The 22,221-nt window shown below is 44.4% G+C and overlaps 2 protein-coding genes across 2 annotated transcripts; one reads left to right on the forward strand and one right to left on the reverse strand.

Annotated features, from left to right (window-relative positions):
* Positions 1-10,183: 10,183 nt before the first annotated feature.
* On the reverse strand, positions 10,184-20,604 carry RNF113A (ring finger protein 113A). Its single transcript, XM_008073618.2, has 2 exons — positions 20,593-20,604; positions 10,184-11,473 (listed from the first exon to the last, which is right to left on the reverse strand). Exon 2 carries the CDS (start codon positions 11,276-11,278, stop codon positions 10,244-10,246), a length of 1,035 nt encoding a protein of 344 aa, XP_008071809.1. The 5' UTR covers positions 11,279-11,473; positions 20,593-20,604; the 3' UTR covers positions 10,184-10,243.
* On the forward strand, positions 11,469-15,440 carry NDUFA1 (NADH:ubiquinone oxidoreductase subunit A1). Its single transcript, XM_008073619.2, has 3 exons — positions 11,469-11,670; positions 12,841-12,930; positions 15,285-15,440. Exons 1-3 carry the CDS (start codon positions 11,569-11,571, stop codon positions 15,303-15,305), a joined length of 213 nt encoding a protein of 70 aa, XP_008071810.1. The 5' UTR covers positions 11,469-11,568; the 3' UTR covers positions 15,306-15,440.
* Positions 20,605-22,221: the final 1,617 nt, after the last annotated feature.

The following is a 22,221-nucleotide window of genomic DNA, read 5'->3' on the forward strand; positions in this document are numbered from 1 at the left end:
GGGTTGCTGGAGCCCAGCAGGCGAGGCTGCGGTGGCCGGGAGCGGCCACTGCACTCCAGTCTGGGCGACAGAGACTGGAAAAAAAAAAACCAGCTTGAAACTGAGGGTCGGGGCTCAGGTTTTGGGAGACTATTCCACCTGAGCCTTCCAGAATAAACACCTTTGATTCTCCTCTCAGTCTCTGGTACCTGTTATGAGTGCATTCATTCCTGTTCCCAGTGAGTTGCTGCAGTTGCTGTTACAATGAGGTCTTGCCAAGTTGCCTAGGCTGACCTTGAACTCTTGGGTTTAGACAATCCTCTCACCTTGGCGTCCCAAAGTGCTGGGATTATAGGCGTGAGCCACCCGGCCCAGCCCAATTTTTGTGTGCTTTCAATGAACAATCTAAAAGTGAAATTAAGATGATTCTATTTGCAATAGCATAAAAATTAGGGATAGAATTAATGAAAGTTGTACAATACTTACTATCAAAAACTACAAAACATTATTGAAATAAATAAAAGATTTAAATAAATGGAAAAATCCTGTGTTCATTGCTAGGACAACTTACTATTATTAATATGCTAAAGATAACTTAATTGATCTACAGAGTCAAAACAATCTCTATCAGAATCCCATCTGGTGGGGGGGAGGGAGATGGGATTAACAGTAGCAAATATCTGTCTGGGGCTGGGAAAACACCTCTTATCAACAGGGTGTCTGAATGAAACGTAATTGTACACCTAACCCTTAACTGTACCCCACAAAACTATAATAAAAATACTGATTAATTATTAAAAAAAAATATACTAAAACCCATTGACTGTACACCTAAATGGGTGAATTTTATGGTATATAAGTTATATCTCAATAAAATGATTTTTAAGCATAAAAAAAAAAAAAAAAAAAAAGAATCCCATCTGGTTAATTTGTAGAAATTGAGAAGGTAATTCCAAAATTGTAAAAGACCCAAAATATCTGAAAAAGAACAAAGTAGGGGGATTCATACTTCCTGATTTCAAAACCAACTACACAACAACATTAACTGAGACATTGTATTACTGGTATAAGGATAAACATATAGATAAATGGAATAGAATCGAGAGTCTAGAACAAAATTCATGCATCCATGGCTAACTAATTTGTACAAGGGTGTCTAGAACATACAGCAGGCAAAAAACAGTCTTCTCAAGGAATGGTGCTGGAACACTGAATAACCACATACAAAAGAATGAAATTGAACCCTTACCTTACGTTATGTACAAAAATTAACTCAAAACAGATCAAAGACTAAATGTAAGAGCTAAAACTATAAAACTCTTAGAAGGAAGCATGGGGTAAATCGCCATGACCTTGGATTCGTCAATGTAGTCATAGATATGACGCCAAAAGTATAAATGGATAAATTGTACTTCATAAAAATTAAGACTATTGTGCTTTTTTTTTCTGTGTCAGAGTCTCACTCTGCCTCCCAGGCTGGAGTACAGTGGCATGCTCACCAGCTACTGCAGCCTCAAACTGCTGGGTTCAGGAGATCCTTTTGCCACAGTCTTCCAAGTACCACTATGCTTGGCCAGTTTTTTGATTTATTGTAGAGACAAGTGTTAGGTAGGGTACGGACGACCCGGTGAGGGTGGAGAGGCGCAGGGAGGCGCACAGCACTGCCGGGGCTGGCAAGTTGGAGGTGCACGCCGGCAACCCAGAGATCCGAGTAAATTGCAAAGAGTTGCAACACACAGAGGTGAGAGAAGAAAAGATTTATTTAAGAAAAGTTCACCCCCTACAGACAGGGTGTGGGCCTACATTCTAGGTGAGTGTGGCCTCTTGGCCCCCCAAATCTTGGTTTAAATCCTTTCCTTGGAGAAGCTGCTCATGACTGCACGTGACTGCCAGTGACTTCCTTATTGACCACCTGTGGAGGTCTTGGAGATCCTGTGACACAGAGACCCACTAATGTCCACACACATTATCATAGCCCCTAGAGAAGGGTGTGACAAGGATTCTAATACTTCTGTATCTTCCCAAATGACATTCCTTGGAGCTTACGGAGTGTGCACTTCCTCCTCATCTCTTAGGCATTCCCAGTAGGTAGCTTTGGGTGGGGGTCCTTGACTTCCCTGTAGATAGGGCCCATTCTACTGGAAGATTAAGTCCTGGGCGGGCTATAACTTTTGCAATTACAAGTTTCATGACTTTTACAGTCCTTGACCAATGTGTGATATCTTAGGCCTTGTAAATTCCCTTTACTCTAGGCAAGCTTGATTGACACTATGAGATACCTGGCACCAGGAAGTCTGTTGCAAAAAAGACAAAGTCAGCAAAGTTAATTTTTACTCAAAGTGTGCATTTCTCCACAAGCATAACTTCTACTTTCTCATCATTGTATTAAGATTTAGGAAGAAGAGTGAAAAGTGCATTTCCTGCTCTCGGCCTGTCCTTTCAGCAAGGTCTCGCTGAGTTGCTCAGGCTGGTCTTGAAACACTGGAGTCAGGCAATACTCTCAACTCTGCCTCCCAAAGTGCTGGGATTACAGGTGTGAGCCTCTGCACCCAGCCACCTTTGTGCTTTAAAGGATACCAAAAGGAAAGTAAAAAGATAACTCCTGGAAGGGGAGGTAATATTTGTAAATCATATATATAATAAGGGTCTAGGATCCAAAATATACATATAAAGAACTCTTACAACTCAACAACCAAAAAACAGCCCAATTAAAAAACAGATAAAGGACTTGAAGAGATATTTCTCCAAAGATAATATACAAATGGCTAACAAGCATGTGCAAGAATGTTCAGTACAAATCTAAACCACAATGTGACACCACTTCACACCTACTAGGATGCCCCTCCCCTTCCTTCTTTCTTTCCTTCCTTCCTTCCTTCCTTCCTTCCTTCCTTCCTTCCTTCCTTCCTTCCTTCCTTCCTTCCTTCTTTCCTTCCTTTTTTGGTGGAGTCTCACTCTCACCCAGGCTGGAGTGCAGTGGCATGCTCACAGTCACCACAGCCTCTACCTGCTGGGCTCAGGCAATCCTCCCACCTCAGCCTTCCAAGTAGCTGGAACTACAGGCATGCACCACCATGCCTGGCTAATTTGGTTTTGGTTTTTATTGTAGAGACGAGGTCCCACTAAGTTGCCCAGGCTGGTCTCGAACCCTTGTGCTCAGGCTGCCTCTGCCTCCCAAAGTGCTGGGATTACAGGTGTGAGCCACCATGCCTGGCTCCTTCCTTTTTTTTTCTTTTGAGATGGGAATCTCACACTGTTTCACAGGCTGCAGTGCAGTGACATGATCATAGCTCACTGCAGCCTCGAACTCCTGGGCTCAAGTAGTCCTCCTGCCTTAGCCTCTCAAGTAGCTGGGATTACAGGTCCATGCCACCACGCCTGGCTGATTTCATTTTTGTAGAGACAGGGTCTTCCTATGCTGCCTAGGTTGGTCTTGAACTCCTGGCCTCAAGTGATTCTCTCATTTTGGCCTCACAAAATGCTGAGATTATAAGCATAATTCCAACCTAGGATGGCTATGTAAAGAAGGGAAAACAGTGTTGGCAGGAATGTGGAGAAAGTAGAACTGTGGCAGAGAGGGGCTAAAAACAGTTAAAATGATTCCTTTTTAAAAATCAACCTGCAAGCTCCAAACCTGCTAGACATGGGACGTGAGAAAACCAAATAACCACAAACTGCTTTCCTGTAAGTACAAGATAGTAATCAATTCACAACCTTACCCCCACCACCATTGGTTCACAACCCCTGCTTGTCATGTATATCCTCAAACAATTTGTTCTTTGAAGATCTGGTTTTGCTAAATATAACTTTGCAAATTCCCAAAAAATTTGTATAGCCATACAGCCCGACTCCCTCTCTTACCTAAACTAACATATAAAACCCTTCTCCTCTTTCTCCAGGTTGCTCAACCTTGGAGCATTAGCCCACTGAGTCGCACCGGCATTAATAAAACGCTGCTTCCTAAGATAGCCTCGGTGTCACGGTCTCTCTGTTTTACCGCAACAGAAGCTTTATACATTGCTGGTGGGAATGTGAAATAGTGTAGCCACTGTGGAAAACAGTTTAGCGTTCTTCAAAAAGTTAAATATAGACTTACCATATGACCCAACAGTTATACTCCTAAGTATATACTCAGAATAATTAAAAACAGGCACCCAAGTGTCCATCAACAACTGGCAAATGGATAAATGAAATGTAGTATATCCATACAATGGAAGATTATTCAGTTATATTAAGTAATGTATTGATACATGCACAACCATGTTCAGAGCTAAAAGGTAGAAAATGCACAAATGTCCATCAGCAGATGACTAGATAATAAATTGTGGTATACACATACACATGTAATGGAATATTATTCAGCCACAAAAAGGAAGTACTGATACATGCTACAACATGGATGAACCTGGAAAACATTATGTTAAGTGAGAGAAGCCAGTCACAAAAGGTTGCATATTGTGATTCCATTTATACAAAATATCTAGAATAGTTAAATCCATAGAGACAGAATGCAGATTGGTGGTTGCCAGGGGTGGGGAGGACGGGAGGAGGGAGTGAGCATTTTTAATGGGTATGAGCTTTTCTTCTGGGGGATGAAAAAATGTTTTGAAACTATATAGAGGTGGTAGTTGCACAACATTGTAAATTTATTCAATACCACTGAATCGTTCACTTTACACTGGTTAATTTTATGGAATGTGAATTTCATCTCAGTAAAAAAAAAGAAATTTAAAACAGGTTAAACATAGAGTTACCACATGACTTAGCATTTCCACTGCTAGGTATCTCCCCAAGAGAAATGAAAACATATGTCCACACAAAAACATGTACATGAATAGTCACAGCAGCAGCATTCATAATAGCCAAAAGGTGGAAACAACCCAAGTGTCCATCAACAACTGGCAAATGGATAAATGAAATGTAGTATATCCATACAATGGAAGATTATTCAGTTATATTAAGGAATGTATTGATACATGCTACAACATGGATGGACTTTGAAAACATGCTAAGTGAAATAAAGCAGTCGCAAAAGACCAAATATTATATGATTACATTGGTATGAAGTGTTTAGACAAAAAATAATAGAAACAGAAGGGAGAATAGTGGTTGCCTGGGGTGAGGATATGGCAGGAGAGGTAATGAAGTGTGACTGCTAATCCTAAGGGGGTTTTTTTTGAGTGATGAAAATGTTCTAGAAGTAGATATTGGTGGTGATTGCACAAACTTGTGAATACACTAGAAACTATTTAAGTGGAGCTGGGCGCAGTGGCTCACACCTGTAATCCCAGCACTTTGGAAGGTGGAGTTGAGAGGATTGCCTGAGCCCAGGGGTTCAAGACCAGCCTGGGCAACTTGGTGAGACCACGTTCTCTACAATAAATCAAAAAATTAGCTGGGCATGGTGGTGCACGCCTGTGGTTCTGATACAGAGACATGCTAATATCTGTATCATATTGCCACAGCCCCTAGAGAAAGGCATGGCAAGGGCACAAGCATTCCTGCACATTCCTGAGTTCCCTTATCTCCTCTGCATACCCAGTAAGTAGCCTCGTGGGATCCTTGAGTTTCCTGCAGATTATGCCCAAAGATGTCATAGGTTTGAATAATATAGCATCAGTGTAATCATAAGTCGTGTGATTGTATAACTTTTGTATCAGTGTAATCAGAAGTTTTGTGATTTGTATAACTTTTGTGTAATGCATGATGTCTTAAGCCTTGTAAACTCCCTTTACTCCATGGCAAGTTTGATTAACCTTACCTGCCTGACCTTACTGATAAAAGCTGTGACATGCATCTGGTACATGGCACCAGGAAGTCTGGACCATGAAATGTCACTATTGGTAAAATGCAGTTGTAACTTAAGCTCTATACAACGTTCTGCTAGTTGTCACATGGCTAATGTATAGGAACCAACAACTCTGGACTTATAAAAGTGGAGTGCAAAGCTGGAAGGGTGGGCAAAACCATTTTAGAAAGACCTTGAGTCTGGCTCTGCTCCCTGGATTCGAATTCAAAAATAAACTTCTCTCTACCAGTCTCCTGCCCCTTTGATTTATTGGTATCAAAGAAGAGCAGCCGAGTATTACTGAGACCATAACAGTTCAGCTACTTGGAAGGCTGAGGCGGAAGGATCCCCCTGAGCCCAGCAGTTCGAGGCTGTGCAACAGTGAGACTCTTACTCAAAAACAACAACAACAACAACACTACTTAAGTGGACACTTTAAAATGGTGAATTACATTGTATGTGAATTATTATTTTGAGTTGGAGTATCACTCTTGCCACCCAGGCTGGAGTGCAGTGGCACACTCACAGCCACCACAGCCTTGACCTGCTGGGCTTAGGTGATCCTTCCCCCTCAGCCTTCCAAGTAGCTGGAACTACAGATGCACACCACCATGCTCGGCTAGTTTTTGTGATTTATTGTAGAGACATGGTTTCACCAAGTTGCCCAGCCTGGTCTCGAACCCATGGACTCAGGCAATCCTCTCACCTCAGCCTCCCAAAGTGCTGAGATTATAGGTGTGAGCCACCGTGCCTGGCCAAGATCTCTACTTTTTAAAGAAAGAAAAAGTTAAGCTGGGCGTGGTGGTACCAACACTTTGGGAACAGAGGCAAGAGGATTGCCTGAGCCCAGGGTCTGAGAACAGCAACTTGGTGAGTCCTTGTCTCTACAATAAACAAAAAAATTGGCCGGGGCTCACACCTATAATCCCAGCACTTTGGGAGGCCAAGATGAGAGGATTGCCTGAGCCCATGAGTTCGAGACCAGCCTGGGCAACTTGACGAGACCTCATCGCTACAATAAATAAAAAAATTAGCTGGGCATGGTGGCATGTGCCTGTAGTTCCGACTACTTGGAAGGCTGAGGTGGAAGGATTGCCTAAGCCCAAAAGGTTGAGGCTGTGATGGCTATGAGCGTGCCACTGCCCTCCAGCCTTGGCGACAGAGTGAGACTCCAACTCTAAATAAATAATAAACAAATAAGCAAACACATAAATAATCCAGGCATGGTGGCATATGTCTGTAGTTCCAGCTACTTGGGAGGTCAGGACAGTAGGCTCGCCTAAGCCTAGGAGATTGAGACTGCGGTGAGCTGTGATAGTGCCACTGCACTCCAGCTTGGGTGACAGAGTGAGACCCCAACTTAAAAAAAAAGTTATGTGGGGTAGACAAATGTCTTTCTCCTCTTTTTTCATCTCAGCTCTTTAAGTCTAGCTTGATGTATGCTGTTAATTCTGTCCATTCTTTGTTCTAGCCAGCAGCATTCTTTCATCTGTGTTTTTTCGTGGACCTTTTTTTCTCAGTTTATATAGTAGATAACAATTCAAAATATATCTTTTCCATAAAGCTTTATTATTTGGAATAACTGTTTTTAGTAGGAAAAAGGCCAGGCACAGTGGCTCACTCCTGTAATCCCAGCACTTTGGAAGGCCAAGGTGGGAGGATCACTTGAGGCCAGGAGTTTGAGACCAGCCTGGGCAACATAGGGAGGCTTTATCTCTACCAAAAAAAAAAAAAATTAGCTGGGCATGGTGGCACACACTTGTAGTCCTAGCTGCTTGGGAGGCTCAGGCAGAAGGATCGCCTGAGCCCAGGAGATCAAGCCTGTAGTGAGCTGTGAATGTGCCACTGCACTCCAGCCTGGGCAACAGAGTGAGACCCCCCGCAACTAAAAAAAAAAAGAAAAAAAAAAATAGTAAAGAAAATTTAACTTTTTAAAAAAATGGTTCTTTTGCTACTCGTTGCCATATTTATTTCCATGACACTTTTCAAAACACTTTCCTCCCTTGCCTTCCACAGCAAGTGTACTCTCATTTCTCCATCTGCCTCTACAATGTCTTTTCCTGTTTCCTATTCTGCTGTTGTTCTTTTTACTCATTCTTTAAATGTTGTTTCCTATCTGGGCTCGGTGGCTCAGCCTGTAATCCCGCGCCTTTGGGAGGCTGAGGTGAGTGGATTGCCTGAGCCCGCGGGTTCGAGACCCGCCTGGGCAGCGAGACCTCATCTCTACAATAAATCAAAAAATCAGCCGGGCATGGTAGCGCATGCCTGTAATTCCGGCTACTCGGAAGGATCGCCGGAGCCCAGGAGGTCGAGGTTGCGGTGGCCAGGAGCGGCCACTGCACTGCAGTCTGGGCGACAGAGCGAGACTCCAACTCAAAAAAAAAAAAATGTTTCCTATGTGATACTTTCTTAAGTAGATTTCTCTCATATCCCCATCATATTTAATATGTTCTTCATGACATAACGTGTCATATACATTGATACACAAGTGAGTTTGTTTTAGAACTTCTACAAGGCTGAGATCAGGTTAATTCTGAGAGATCAACCCAGTGCACTTTTTTCTTGTACTCATGACACTTGGCATTGTTTAATGTCCAGCTCCATGAGGGCAGGGGCTGTGTCTATCTTGTTCACTGCTGACATTCTCCATATCAAGCACATAGAGTAGCTGCTGAAAGAATATCTTTTTTTATTTTTTTTGAGTTGGAATCTCACTCTGTCGCCCAGATCGGAGTGCAGTGGTCGCTCCCGGCCACCGCAGCCTCGACCTGCTGGGCTCCGGCGATCCTTCTGCCTCAGCCTTCCGAGTAGCCTGAATTACAGGCATGCGCTACCATGCCCGGTTGATTTTTTTTATTTATTTATTGTAGAGATGAGGTCTCGCCAAGTTGCCCAGGTGAGTCTCGAACCCGCGGGCTCAGGCAGTCCACTCACCTCAGCCTCCCAAAGCACAGGATTACAGGCTGAGCCACCGAGCCCAGCTAACGTGGGCAGATATCTTTAAGTGGGTTAATGAATGTGAATAAGGACCTTTCTAACCCCCAATTTATTCTTGTATCTGTTTCCTGGGATTAACCTAAATTCTAGTCATATCAATATCACTTTCCTAATCATTGACCTAACTGGTCTCCTTGCTTCTTGTCTTCCATCCACTATAGTACCATATAGTATAGTAACCACAGCAACGTTAAAAAACAAGTTTGGGGCAGGCGTGGTGGCTCGTGCCTATAATCCTAGTACTTTGGGAGGCTGAGGTGAGAGGACTGCCTGAGCCCACAGGTTCGAGACCAGCCTAGGCAACTTGGCGAGACCTTGTTTCTATAATAAATCAATAAATTAGCTGGGTGTGGCAGCGCATGCCTGTAGTTCCAGCTTCTAGGAAGGCTGAGGCGGAAGGATCGCCTCAGCCCAGCAGATCGAGGTTGCAGTGGCCATGAGCGGGCCTCTGCATTCCAGCCTGGGCGACAGAGACTCCAACTAAAAAAAAAAAAAAAAAAAAAAAAAAATCCCAAAAGACAAGTTTGATTGTGTTTCCCTCTCTAAACCTCTGCTATCTCCCCATCACCTACAACTTACAGTCAAAGCTCCTTAGCTTGGATTCAAGGCTTTGGCACCAATTTTCCTTTTAAAACTGTCTGGGCTTACTTTTTAAGTGCTTATTATATGCCAAGCGTTAGGCTAGTTACTGAGTTCGCAAACTAGTTAGGAAGACAAGTACACAGAATAATTTTAATAGGGCATGAGCAGCTCTACTACAGTCTGTGAGAATAGTTTCAGGCACTGGATTATGAAATGTTCATTTTTTGCCCTCTGCATGTTCACAAGTTCAGTCTAGAACAGCCATTAGCCACATTTTGAGTGTTCAACATCCACATGGGGCTAGTGTCTATCATATTGGATAGCATAGCACAGAACATTTCCATCATCCATGGAAGGGGGCATTACCTTACAGGTGCGTCCAAGACAGCAAAGATTGTTTCCATACACCAGCCCTATGGTGCTAGCTACCAGTTTCCCAAACCCAATTCCACCCCCGCCCCAACACACACCTTGGCTTGGGTATATTTTGAAATAGTAGTTTCCCAAGAGAAAGAATACAAGAATAGTTTACAAAGTAACTTCTTTGTATAGTTTACAAAGAAGTTACTTTAAACTATTACATGATACAGAAATGTGATGATAGGTTCAGATATTGCTTTCATCACAACTTTGGTTACTTCAAGCAAATCCTAACTCTTTTCTCATACTTCTCCCATCCCTGTAATTTATGCCAAAGGGTTCTGAAAAGAAACACAGGCAAAGTGTTTTTCCCGGGGCTAGAAAATCCAGATTATACCTACCATGAAGCTTTTAATCCGGGACCCTATTTCACCACCCACCTTCTCTGTCACTTTCCCTAAAAAGGAAGGACACAAATTAAGATTTCCAAAAGAACAACAAAATGTTTATTTTTAAAATGTAAGAATTATGAGAAATCTAAGTAATGGGAATTGGATCCTCATCGGGGTCCTCTGGGAAATCGGAAGCATCACCCTCCCCTGCAGCTCGATGCTTCTCCAGTTTAGCAATCAATTCTTTCGCTGGATTGAAGACACCATTGGTCTGCTGGTCGCAGACATAGCAGCGCGGGGTAGTGCGGAAATGCTGCAGCGCACAGCTCTCGCAGAAATAATGCCTGCACTTGGTGACAACTGGGTTTTGGAAGGTCTGGCGACAGATGAAACACTTGAATGGTATTTCCTCGTCATCGCTTCCCACTTCATAGTTTTCGTCCTCATAGACACCATAGCGACCCTCATCAAGCTCACGTTCGATCTGCCACCCATGCTTGTAATCTGAACGGTCATGGAGGAATTTGCAGCTATCGCCGAAGCCGCAGAAGCCAGTCTCTTTGTAGTCCTTACAGATGTCTGGCTGGTAATCCCAGCGCACTGTGGCACGTAGATGTTCAGGCGCTCGGATCGGGCCCTTCCTCACCATCCCGGAAGAGGCATTGCCCATAGACGTATCCTTGGGCTTCATGTATTTCTGATAATTATTGATTCCCCGATAGATCTTATCATCCTCCTTGCCCCTCAGCTCCTCCTGGATCTTCTGGCTGCGCTCGAAGATGGCTTGTGCGTCTCGCTCCTTCTCTGTGTCCAGCTCGTAGACAGCGGTCGCCCCCATGTCCTCTGGCCCCACGGGTTTCGCCGAGCGGGTGGATTTATAAACCACGCCGAGACTCTCAGGTTCATTCTTCTCCTCCTCTTCCTCGCTGCTCAAATCGCCGTAAGCCGTCTTCTGTTTACCACTGCCACGGGTCTTCTGGATCATCGGATTGTGGGTCGTCCGCTTCTTCTCCGGTCGAACCACAGGGCTGTCTTCGTCACTACTGCTGCTGCTTTCTCCGGGCTCTGGGTCACAGGCCGGGCGCTTTCTGCGACCTGCAGCCCCTTTGCGACCAGGCTTTTTGAAAAGGAAGGTGCACACCTGATCTGCTGTCTTTCCTGAAGAAAGCTGCTCTGCCATTTTAGAGTTCGGAGCTCCGAAACTGCTGCGGCGTGCTAGGGTCGAGCAGGGCCTCTGCAAGTCACTCGGCGCGCTCAGCCGCAAGTCGGGCCTGCAGAGGCCGCGGACCGACTACTGCGCGAGCGCGAGCGCCAGCCACTCTTGAGCCCTGGCGGATCCCGTCGCTTCCTGCGCAGCCATACGTGGCACCGCCCCCTGCCCAAGCTGTCGCGGAGCTTACCGGGAAGGGAGCCGAAGTCCGGTCACCTTTAAGGGGTCTAAAAGGGTTGTGGCCTAATTATCGTGTCCAGATGTGGTTCGAGATTCTCCCTGGATTGGCCGCCATGGGCGTGTGCTTGCTCATTCCCGGAGTGGGCACTGCCTACATCCACAAGTTCACCAATGGGGGCAAGGTAAGAAAGGTGGCGGGGACGGAGGCCGTGTGCGGAGCCTCTCCGAGGTGGGGACTACCGCGGTCGGCTTTCCGGTTTCTTCCAGTTGCCTAGAAGCGGAGGCCTGCGGAATGGAGCCTGACAGAAACCACATCCTGTTCCCGTGCAGAGCACCTAGTTTCTGGGTGAAGAGTGGGTCTTAGGGTAGAGTAGCGATTCGGGGACGGGAAGGGTAGCTTAGAAGAGGTAGTTCCAAACTCCCTCCCTCCTAGGCAAGGGAGGGAGGCGTCAGTCTTGTCCTCATTCCTTCCGAACTCAGATCTTTCTTGCTCGATTTTGGCTTTATTTTCTCATAACCACATTTCTGTAGCTTCTTTGTTTGTTTGTTTGTTTGTTTTCCCCCTTCTTTCCTACCTTAAATAGGGCTTTCCCTTGACTTGCAAACCTTTAGGAATTTACTGCAAAACACTTTAAATTTCTTTTAAATATCAGGACTCTTTCCTCCACTTCCTAGTTCTTGACATCACCTCTAGAGTACGAAGTATAAATATGTATTTGCTTTTTGGTTTTGTGACTGTCCCTCTTGTGTGATCTACTGTTGTTTCTTAGGATCTCAAAGGCAACTGGATATTTCTTTAAAAAAAAAAGGGGGGAGAAAAATTCCAATGATTTTGGTTTAAAGTAGGGTAAGAAGTCATAGTTACCAACTTAATTTTAAACTTTAGCGCTCTGATTTTATTTAACAGACTCTGGTTTTGTTAATTTGGGCTTTTTTTTTTTTTTTTTTGAGTCAGGGTCTCACTCTATTGCCCAGGCTGGAGTGCAGTGGCACGATCATGGCTCACCACAGCCTCGACCTGCTGGGCTCAGGCGATCCTCCCACCTCCGCCTCCCAAGTAGCTGGGCCTACAGTCATGTACCACTACACTCGGCTAATTTTTTTCATTTTTTGTAGGGAAGAGGTCCTGCTATATTGCCCAGGCTGGTCTTGAACTCCTGAGTTCAAGCAATCCTGCTTCGGCCTTCCAAAGTGGTAGTATTACAGGCATGAACCACTGCATCTGGCAATTTGGGCTTTTATTTCAGTGATGATTCCATGTCTCTAGAATGTCACTTTTTAGAAATTATAATATCTATCCATTGGGTCACTCATGTTTGTAAGCTGTAAAAATAATTGTCTTTTATTTGAAGGAAAAAAGGGTTGCCCATTATCCCTATTTCTGGAGTTTGATGGAAAGAGACAGACGTGTCTCCGGAGTTAATCGTTACTATATGTCAAAGGTAAGATGACTCTGATGCTAACTCTCTACTGGGGTTGAGATGGGTTCTGGTAATGCCTTGCCAAGGGTCATATATTGCTAATTTAGTTAGCTTTTTAAAAAAAAATCTACTATTGAGGTTGTGCAGCCTTTTATGTACTTAATAATATTAGTAATTCTTATTCTTTGGATTGTTTGCCTATATCCTTTGCCTGTTCTTCTGTTGTTTGTTTGCTTTTGCTTTTTTGAGTTATAGTTCTCTACATATTCTGGATTTTAATTTTTTGTCTATTTTATATGTGGCAGATATTTTCTCCATCTGCTGTTTTTCTTTTTCACCAGATAGTTTTTTTCATTTTGATATTTATCATGTCATATTGTTCTGGATTCTGGATTATATGTCTTCCTTACAAAGATCTTTCCTACTCAAGATTATACAGATACTTTTTTTCAATGTAGAGGTGTGGTATTGCTGTGTAGCCCAGGCTGGCCTCAAACTCATGAGCCCAAGTGATCTTTCTCAGGTTTCAAAGTAGCTGAGACTATAGACATGTCACCGTGCCCAGCTTATAAAAATAATTTCTCCAAATATTGTTCTTTTTTTTTTCCTTTTTTTTTTTACATTTAGTTCTTTGGTCCATCTATAGGTCATTTTGAAGTATGAGCTGAAGGGAAGATTAACTTTACTTTTTTCCAAAAGGTAGCCAGCTGTCACAATTATTCATTTATAGAACAGTTGAGCTTATAGTCCTGGCTACTTGGGAGACTGAGGCAGAAAGATCACTTGAAGCCAGGAGGTCCTGGCTGCAGTGAGCCAGGATCATACGACTGCGCTTCACTCTGGGCAACACAGTAAGACCCTGTTTGTTAAAAAAAAAAAAAAGCACGCTTATTTGAAATACCACTCGAGTAAACTAAATTTCAATATATGCATGGGTCTTTTTCACAAATGTGCTCTTCTGTACTCTATTGGTCTGCCTAGTAATTATACCGTGTTTAAATAATTACTATAATTTTATATTTGATTGAATTATATGAAATTGCTGTTTTTATAGGTCAAAAATGGCCAGGTAGTAGCATTTTCATATGGCTCAATCTAATAGTATGTTTTTGTATTTTGTAGGAGTGATTCATCTTCATAATTCTTTTTTTTTTTGAGTTGGAGTCTCACTGTCACCCAGACTGGAGTGCAGTGGCCGCTCCCGGCCACCGCAGCCTCAACCTGCTGGGCACCAGTGATCCTTCCGCCTCAGCCTTCTGAGTAGCCGGAATTACAGGCACGCGCTTCCACGCCCGGCTAATTTTTTGATTTATTGTAGAGATGAGGTCTCGCCTGCCCAGGCGGGTCTCGAACCTGCGGGCTCGGGCAATCCACTCACCTCAGCCTCCCAAAGGCGCGGGATTACAGGCTGAGCCACCGAGCCCGGCCATCTTCATAATTATTTTAAAATGTTTCATTTTTAATATTTTCTCCTTGCTCATTTATTCTTCCCAGCATGCCTAGGTAAATATTATTTCCATTTTATAGATGAGAGGGTCAGAGTGACGAACAGTACTCAACCTAGGTGATAAGCTGCTCAGTGTAGGGCTACTTGAGAATCTAATCTAATGAACATGATGGTAGATATCTACTTAGCTAGAGCCATATTTCTCAAAATATGGTCTGAGAATAACCATCAGAATCACCTGGCATGTCAGATAGAATTAGAATTTCTAAGAGATGACTCTGAGGAATCTGCAATTTTAACTTCTCTCAAAGCAGTTCTTCCTGTAGTAGTAAACAAAATACCTGGATTCTGTTATTTAATATCTGGGAGAAGTGCTATTCACTAATTAGTCTTCTAATTTATAGCTTCTGAAGTATTTGTGAGTTGAATAAGATACAGCAATTCTTTTGAATAAATAGTATAGAGCTTATAGGCCAGGGCTTCTGGAGTTGGGGGTCCCTGGATGTGAATTGTGCTAATTCCTTATAGACTTAAGCAAGTGTCTTTTAACCTCTCTGAGCTCCATTTCCTCATCTGTAAAAAATGTGGAGTGAGGATAATAGTGGCTACCTCATATTGGCTATTATTTTATAAAATTTTACCTTATTGTCCTCTGACTCACTGAGAGTGCCTTATGTGAGGATCCAGGTGGTAAGTAGTTGCTTGACTTCAGTTCTGATTGGGGTGGGGAAAGGATCTTTCCCTATAAAGTGATTGTTTGCTGCTGTCAGAAAATGAAAATTAGAAATCATTACAGGTTGTAAAATTGAATCTAATGTATTGTTGCAGTTAGAAAAAGCACTCTTTAATAACAGAATGCCATTCAGTGACATTGGAAATAAAAGCACATGGCAAATTCTCACATTCTCCTTTTTAAACTGTTTTTCAGGGTTTGGAGAACATTGATTAAGGAAGCATTTTCCTGACTGATGAAAAAATGACTGAGTTGTGGTCATTTACCCTTGCTAGAAGGTTATGAAGTATATTATGTAGCATGCAGTGTGCTATGTAGTGCTTAATGGAAATAAAATGAACAGAAATCAAAGGTGTTTATTTTTTTAAAATATACTACACAAGATCAAGCAATCTACCCAGTGTACCCTTTATCACTTAAAAAAAAAAAACTAGGAACAACTGTGAGTCTGGTATAATTACAGACATAATGTACATCAAACACCTGTCTTTGCCCAGCTACCACAATGTAGTTGCTACCATTTTGATAGATATTATATTTAAAAACACAATTTTTAAAGTATAATAATTATATTTAATTATATACTTAATTTAATTGTATAGATTACTAGGAATATACAGAAAAAGTAATTTTTTTTTTTGAATTGGGGGTTTCACTCTGTCACCTTTGCTGGACTGCATTGGCACGGTCACGGCTCTACACAGCCTCAACCTCCTGTGCTTAGGCGATCCTTCTGCCTCAGCTTCACTAGTAGCTGGGACTACAGGAATGTGCCACCGCGCCTGGCGATTTTTTTTTATTTTTTGTAGAGACAAGGTCTTGCTATGTTGCTCAGGATGTTTTTGGTTTTTTGGGGTTGGAGTCTCACTCTGTCACCCAGACTGGAGTACAGTGGCCGCTCCCGGCCACCGCAGCCTCAAACTGCTGGGCTCTGGCGATCCTTCCACCTCAGCCTTCCAGTAGCCAGAACTACAGGCACGCGCTACCATGCCCAGCTGATTTTTTGATTTATTGTAGAGATGAGGTCTCGCCAAGTTGCCCAGGCGGGTCTCGAACCCGTGGGCTCCCAAAGCATGGGATTACAGGCTGAGCCACCGAGCCCGGCAGGCTGTTTTTTTCTAGTTCTTTTACTCAGTGGATCCTACAGTGTTTAAAATTCCAGTTGGGACACTTTTAAAACTGAGATTACACCATCAACTTTCATGCATTCTATACAGTATCTAATACATCCTATATGCTTAAGTGTTGATTTTTATCTTAGTGTAGAGCAGCAACAGCAGTCATGTGGTTTATTAACATGAGAGGATACTGGTCACTTGAAACCAAGAATTGCATGTTCAACATTAAAGGTAACCAAATAATATGAAGACCTGAAAAGGTGTAACTACTGTAAAGATGGTGATACTCCATTGTATATAGCAATGCCACAGATGACATCAGGACTTCAGTGAGAACACTAAGTTTTTTTTTTTTTTTAGTCAGAAACTCACTCTGTTGCCCAGGCTGGAATGCAGTGGCATGCTCACAACCACCACAGCCTTGACCTGCTGGGCTCAGGTGATCCTTCTGTCTCAGCCTTCCAAGTAGCTGGAACCACAAATGTTTGCCACCACACCCAGCTAATTTATTCATTTATTTATTGTAGAGACGAGGTCTTGCCAAGTTGCCCAGGCTGGTCTTGAACCCTTGGGCTCAGGCAGTCCTCTCGCCTCAGCCTCCTATAGTGGTGGGATTACAGGTGTGAGCCACTGCACCCGGCTAGAAGGGTTTTCTTAAAAGCAGCTTTGACAGATGAGGTCTAGCCACTGACCTTGGATGTGTCACCTCTTAAGGCCTGTTGAAAAATACTGCTTAGGAAACAATGCCATTTGTTTGGTTTTATTTACTGTCTTTATTTAAAGGAAAAATATGTTATAGTCACAACTAAAAAAATCCAACAATATAAGGTATGCAGTTGAAAGGACTTTTTTTTTGTAGTGATGGGGGTCTCACTGTGTTGCCCAAACAGTTCTCCCGCCTTGGCCTCCCAAAGTACTGGGATTACAGGTGTGAGCCACTGTGCCCTACTCAGTACCTGTCAATTATCACACCACCCCAAAGGGTTCCTTTATGCACATATAAATACATATGTTCTGTTTGTATGCAACAGTAGCATCTGACATACCCTGTTCACCACTTGTTTGGAAGAAAATGGTTCTTGTTTGAAATTACATCTACCAGGTTGCTATAGTTATTTCCAGGGTCAAATAAAATAGTCAATAGGAAAAGACTTTGCAAAAAGATAGAGGAAAGTCATACACATAAAAAAGAGAATGACTCTGCCCTTTAGGAAACTTTTTTTTTGAGTCAGAGTCTCACTCTGTCATCTAGGCTGGAGTGCACTGGCATACTCATGGCCACAGCAGCCTTGACCTGCTGGGCTCAGGCGATCCTTTTGCTTCAGCCTTCCAAGTAGCTGGAACTACAGGTGTACGTCACCATGCCCAGCTAATTTTTTTTTTTTGAGTTGGAGTCTCACTCTGTCACTCAGGCTGGAGTGCAGTGGCACGCTCCCGGCCACCGCAGCTTCAACCTGCTGGGCTCAGGCGATCCTTTCATCTCAGCCTTTGAAGTAGCTGTAACTACAGGCATGAGCCACAATGCCTGGCTAATTTTTTGATTTATTGTAGGGACGAGGTCTTGCCAAGTTGCCCAGGCTGGACTCGAACCTGTGGACTTAGGCAATCCTTCTCGCCTCAGCCTCCCAAAGTGCTGGGATTCCAGGTGTGAACCACCATGCCCGGCTTTTTATTTTTTAAATAGGGTCTCACTCTGTTGTCCAGGCTGGAGCGCAGTGGTGAGATCATAGTATACTGCAGTCTTGACCTCCTGGGTTTAAGTAATCCTCCCACCTCAGCCTTCCCTGTAGCTGGGACCATGGGCACACAACACCATGCCCGGGTAATTTTTTCGGTTTATTGTAGAGATGAGGTCTCACCAAGTTGCTCAGGCTGGTCTCGAATTCCTGGACTCAGGCAATCCTCTCACCTCTACCTCCCAAAGTGCTGGGATTACAGGCATGAGCCACCGCTCCCGGCCTAGGAATGTTCTTAACACCTTCACATTTTGATGCATTTTTAATAAAAGGCAGAAATTCCTGTAAAGAATGTAAATCCTATGCTATGGTTACATAATCTTTAATTGTTAAGAATCTATTTGGCATATCTGTGTACTCTCTGTCTTATGCTGTTGGCGTAATATACCTTCCTTCAACTCCAAAGACTTTTCTGCAATGAAGATCCAAATAATTGCTTTTAGGATTTCCACAAACCTTGATTCAGGACTGGACACATAATTGTATTTTTCAGGACATCACTGAGAAAATGGCCCAGCTGATATTCCTTGTGTAAACCCATGTAACTGTTGCTTTATTTGTTTGAACATATTTGGTATCATCTGTTGTTTTGTTTCTTGGTAGATACCTTCCTCAGTTTCAGAAAATATGGAGAAATCAATGATTATATTTGGGCTAGAGAGTGATAAAATTTAGTTAACCAAATTTATAAACAAGCATGCAGTTTCTACTATGACCCTAAGGGACCATAATCCCAAAGGCAATGGAAAGGAGGTAGGGAAAATATTGGGAACACTGGGCATTGCTGTCCCTAGAAGACAATAATATTTTGCATGTGCTTAAGAGTATCTTTGGTATACGAAGTGGGACCCAAAAAACTCAGAATTCATTTATAAAAAATTGTGTATTCTTGCACGGTTAAACTTCAGTCACCTTCAAAGTACTCTCCGTTTGATGCTGTACACCTATAGAGATGCTTTTTCTACTGCTCAGAACAGTTTTTGAACTCAGCCATATTGATGCCTTTTAATGCTTCTTCCGTTTTTGTTTGTTTCACCTCTTCCACGTCAGCAAAACATTTTCCTTTGAGGACTTTTTTCATCCAGGGAATAAAAAAAAGTTGCTCAGGGGCGAGATCAGGTGACTAGGGAGTGTGGAGCACGGGGATCATGCTGTTTCTGGTAAAAAAAACTGCCAAACATTCAGCACCGTCTGGGCAGGTGCATTGTCATGGTGGAAGAACCTGTTTGCCACACTCAGGACATTTATTTTGCAAATCATGATGTAACCTTCTCAAAACTTCCAGATAAAAACTTTGGTTGAGTGAGTGATCTGAAGGAACAAATTCCGAGTGTACTATAAGGGGTCTGCCCTCCAAAAGATAATTCCAGTTTTGGGGGGGCTCCCCCTCATATTGTGTCATGTGGCTAGGGAGTATTGGTTTCATTCAGCAGATAGCATTTCCTTCTAAGCCGAATACACGACATTTCTAGAGGCCCAAAAGTAGCCCAGCCCCAGAAGCCTGCCCTTATCTCTAAGAACTTAGTATTTAAGGTGGGCTTGGTCAGGTCTCTAGAGAGGCAACTCTGAAATTTTCATCCAGTGCCTATAAGAGCAGCCCACTGTAGTTATGACCATGAACCTGAACATCAAGGCATTACCATTAAAAAATTCACTGTACTCCAGCCTGGGCGACGGAGGGAGACAAAAAATTTCAGCCATTCAGGAACAGCTTTACCATAGTACTTTTATTCTGAGCATGGCGCTAGTCAATAAGGCATTCATGTGCAAGGGTTGTTATAGGTCTTTGTGACTTTGTGATGCTCAGCAACCCACCCATCTGGGCCTAAGTAGCACTGTACTTAGGTCTGCAGCCTTTACTGTCAGAGACCAGGCCTCTGCTTGAGAAAGGCCCTGGGCTCTCCCACCTTTTCCCTCCTCCAGAGTCTGGTGGCCTTCTAGACTTGAAGTGATGTCACTCAGCCCACTCAGCCACACTCGCTTAGGACCTGCCCAAATCCAGCATGCCCTGTGGTTTGGGTCAGGAAGCACTTCACTGTCCCTTGCTTTGACTTGCTAGTTATATTTTCATGTGAACATGCTTTATCTTCCCAACTAGATTGTGAGTGCATTGAGGGTGGTACCCTTGTTCTAGTCAGCTTTGCTTCTCATAATTACTGCCGCCTGTGCACCTTCGAGGTACTTTGAAAGATTCATGCATGCAGGCTGACTGGGTTCATTTGACAAGAGAATGCCAGCGTTTAGCCTGGTCTTCATCGCTGAGAGGCAGCAGCCTTTCTAGGCATGGGGTGAGGGGGAAGAGGAGGTAGAAGGGGGAAGAATAAGAAGATAAATGAAAATAATGGCGGACACACAGGTGGAAAAGAATAACTCAAGATCCAAGGTGTGGAGTGCCGAAGAGACGGCCCACGACTTTAGCTCTATCCCTTCATCCTTGTACTCTTATGTCGACCACCCCGTCTAGGGCATCTCTCGGGATTTCCTCAATTCAGAAAGAAGCTAGGAGTGCAGGAACCTGCACAATATCCCAGATACAAATCCCCCAGAATCACCACATGCAGGGCCAGTGAGGCGCCAGCCCTGTCGTCCCCTGGCGGTCTGTCCGGCTCCAAGCAGCCTCGGGAAGCCCAAGCAAGGAGGGCAGGGCACTCGCGAGCGGCCCGTTCTCCGGCTCCAGGGAGCGGAAGGGGCGCAAACTCCCCGTGGCCCAGCTGCATCGCCGAGGTCTGCAAGGGCCGGTGCAGCTCCGGGGCGGCACGTCTTTGTGCATCGGTTACGTGGCCAGCCAGCGCCCTCCCCCCCAGCATCGTCCTGAGCTTTGTGAGGCTCGTGGCGGGGGTGGGGCAGGGCGGGGTGCAGAGGAGGCGCTGTGGGAGCTTGGGCTTGGGGCTTCCTGCCAGCCACGTCTATTTCCTGCCCGGGGAAGGAGGTGCTGAGCTTGGTAAGCCTCTAGTCAGTTCCTCCTCTGCCCCACCTGTTCCTCTTAGCTGTCTCCTCCGGCTCGGGCTTCCGGGCCATCTTCTCCACATGTACCTGCACTAGCATACGAGTGAGGCACAGTTTGTTAGACCTGTCCTCCGCGCTGCGCAGAGTTCAACAGGTCTCTCTGGCCGGGCCCGGTGGCTCACGCCTGCAATCCCAGCACGTCGGGAGACCGGGGCGAAAGGCTCATTTGAGCCCAGGAATTCGAGACCAGCCTAGGCAACACAGTGAGATCTTGTCTCTAAATTAAAACAAACAAAACAAAAGTTCTCTCAACCTGGAGAGCCCCCTAGAGGACAGAATTTGTCCACTTCCGTGAGTGACGTAGGATGAGGCTGGGAAAGTTCCAGTCACGGAGTTTAAGCTTTTGATTTAAGGAACGACCCCTCCTTTTTTTGAGCCAAGGCCTCACTCTGTCGCCCAGGCTGGAACGCTGGGGCACCATCAGCTCTCGACTTCTGGACTCAGGTGATCTTTCCGCCTCAGCCTCCCGAGTAGCTGGGACTACAGATACGTTACAACACGCCTAGCTAATTTTTTGATTTTTTTTTTTTTTGTAGCGACGAGGTTTTGCCCCGAATTGTCTGGTTTGATCCCCCATAAAAGCCCTTTTTGTAGAGACGAGGTCACTCCTGCCCAGTCAAGAGAAGGAGACTTTCTAATCTGCTGGGAAATCTCTCCTGTCCACCCGCCCCCCATGAAAGCGGTTTGCCTGCACAGAGCTTCTCATCTCAGGCCTGCATGTCTCTCTCCTCTGGGCAATGAAGAATCCCATACCGGTCTCCCACATCAGGTCCTCACCACTTGCCTCTCTTTCACCAGTGGCTCAGGGCTGCCGGGAAGAGGTCTTGTTGCCTTTGCCCATCCAAGCTTGACCAAAGGAAGCCAGAGCTCTGTTCTTTGGAACGCAGCTACTATGGGGCCTATTTCCAACTCCTGTTCCAGAAGCACAACCAGCCTCCCCTTAACCCAAGAGAAGTCAGGGCTGTGGCTCCCAGCCAGCTGTGGTACTAGAGGGTTCATGGCAGTTGATCTGATGGACTTTATGGGAGTCAGACCAGCGAACAGAACTGAGGCCAGTCACCCTCACTGACGGGATTCTAGCTCTGGAACTTACGTACCCACTAATAACTGTGTCCACACGAGTTCTCCTTGTGACTTGGCTGGGCAATGATTCTGCTGAGTGGAAGCTCATGACATGCTTGTCCCTGGAGCACTGGGAAAATTCCCCCAACTTCAGGGGAGTGTGGACTTTTTCTGGTTCCTCTGCTTTTCGGTTCCGCCTGTTGTGGTTAG

Source organism: Carlito syrichta, unplaced genomic scaffold (assembly GCF_000164805.1).
Source record: "Carlito syrichta isolate Samal-C Ts95f unplaced genomic scaffold, Tarsius_syrichta-2.0.1 Scaffold315966, whole genome shotgun sequence".
Lineage (NCBI taxonomy): Eukaryota > Metazoa > Chordata > Mammalia > Primates > Tarsiidae > Carlito > Carlito syrichta.

Excerpts from the sequence above, each read along its gene's own strand:
- RNF113A (XM_008073618.2), bottom strand. The coding sequence starts at position 11,278 with ATGGCAGAGCAGCTTTCTTCAGGAAAGACAGCAGATCAGGTGTGCACC.
- NDUFA1 (XM_008073619.2), top strand. The coding sequence starts at position 11,569 with ATGTGGTTCGAGATTCTCCCTGGATTGGCCGCCATGGGCGTGTGCTTG. Across the intron at positions 11,671-12,840 it reads AGTTCACCAATGGGGGCAAG|GAAAAAAGGGTTGCCCATTA; the intron begins GTAAGAAAGGTG and ends TTTTATTTGAAG. Across the intron at positions 12,931-15,284 it reads ATCGTTACTATATGTCAAAG|GGTTTGGAGAACATTGATTA; the intron begins GTAAGATGACTC and ends ACTGTTTTTCAG.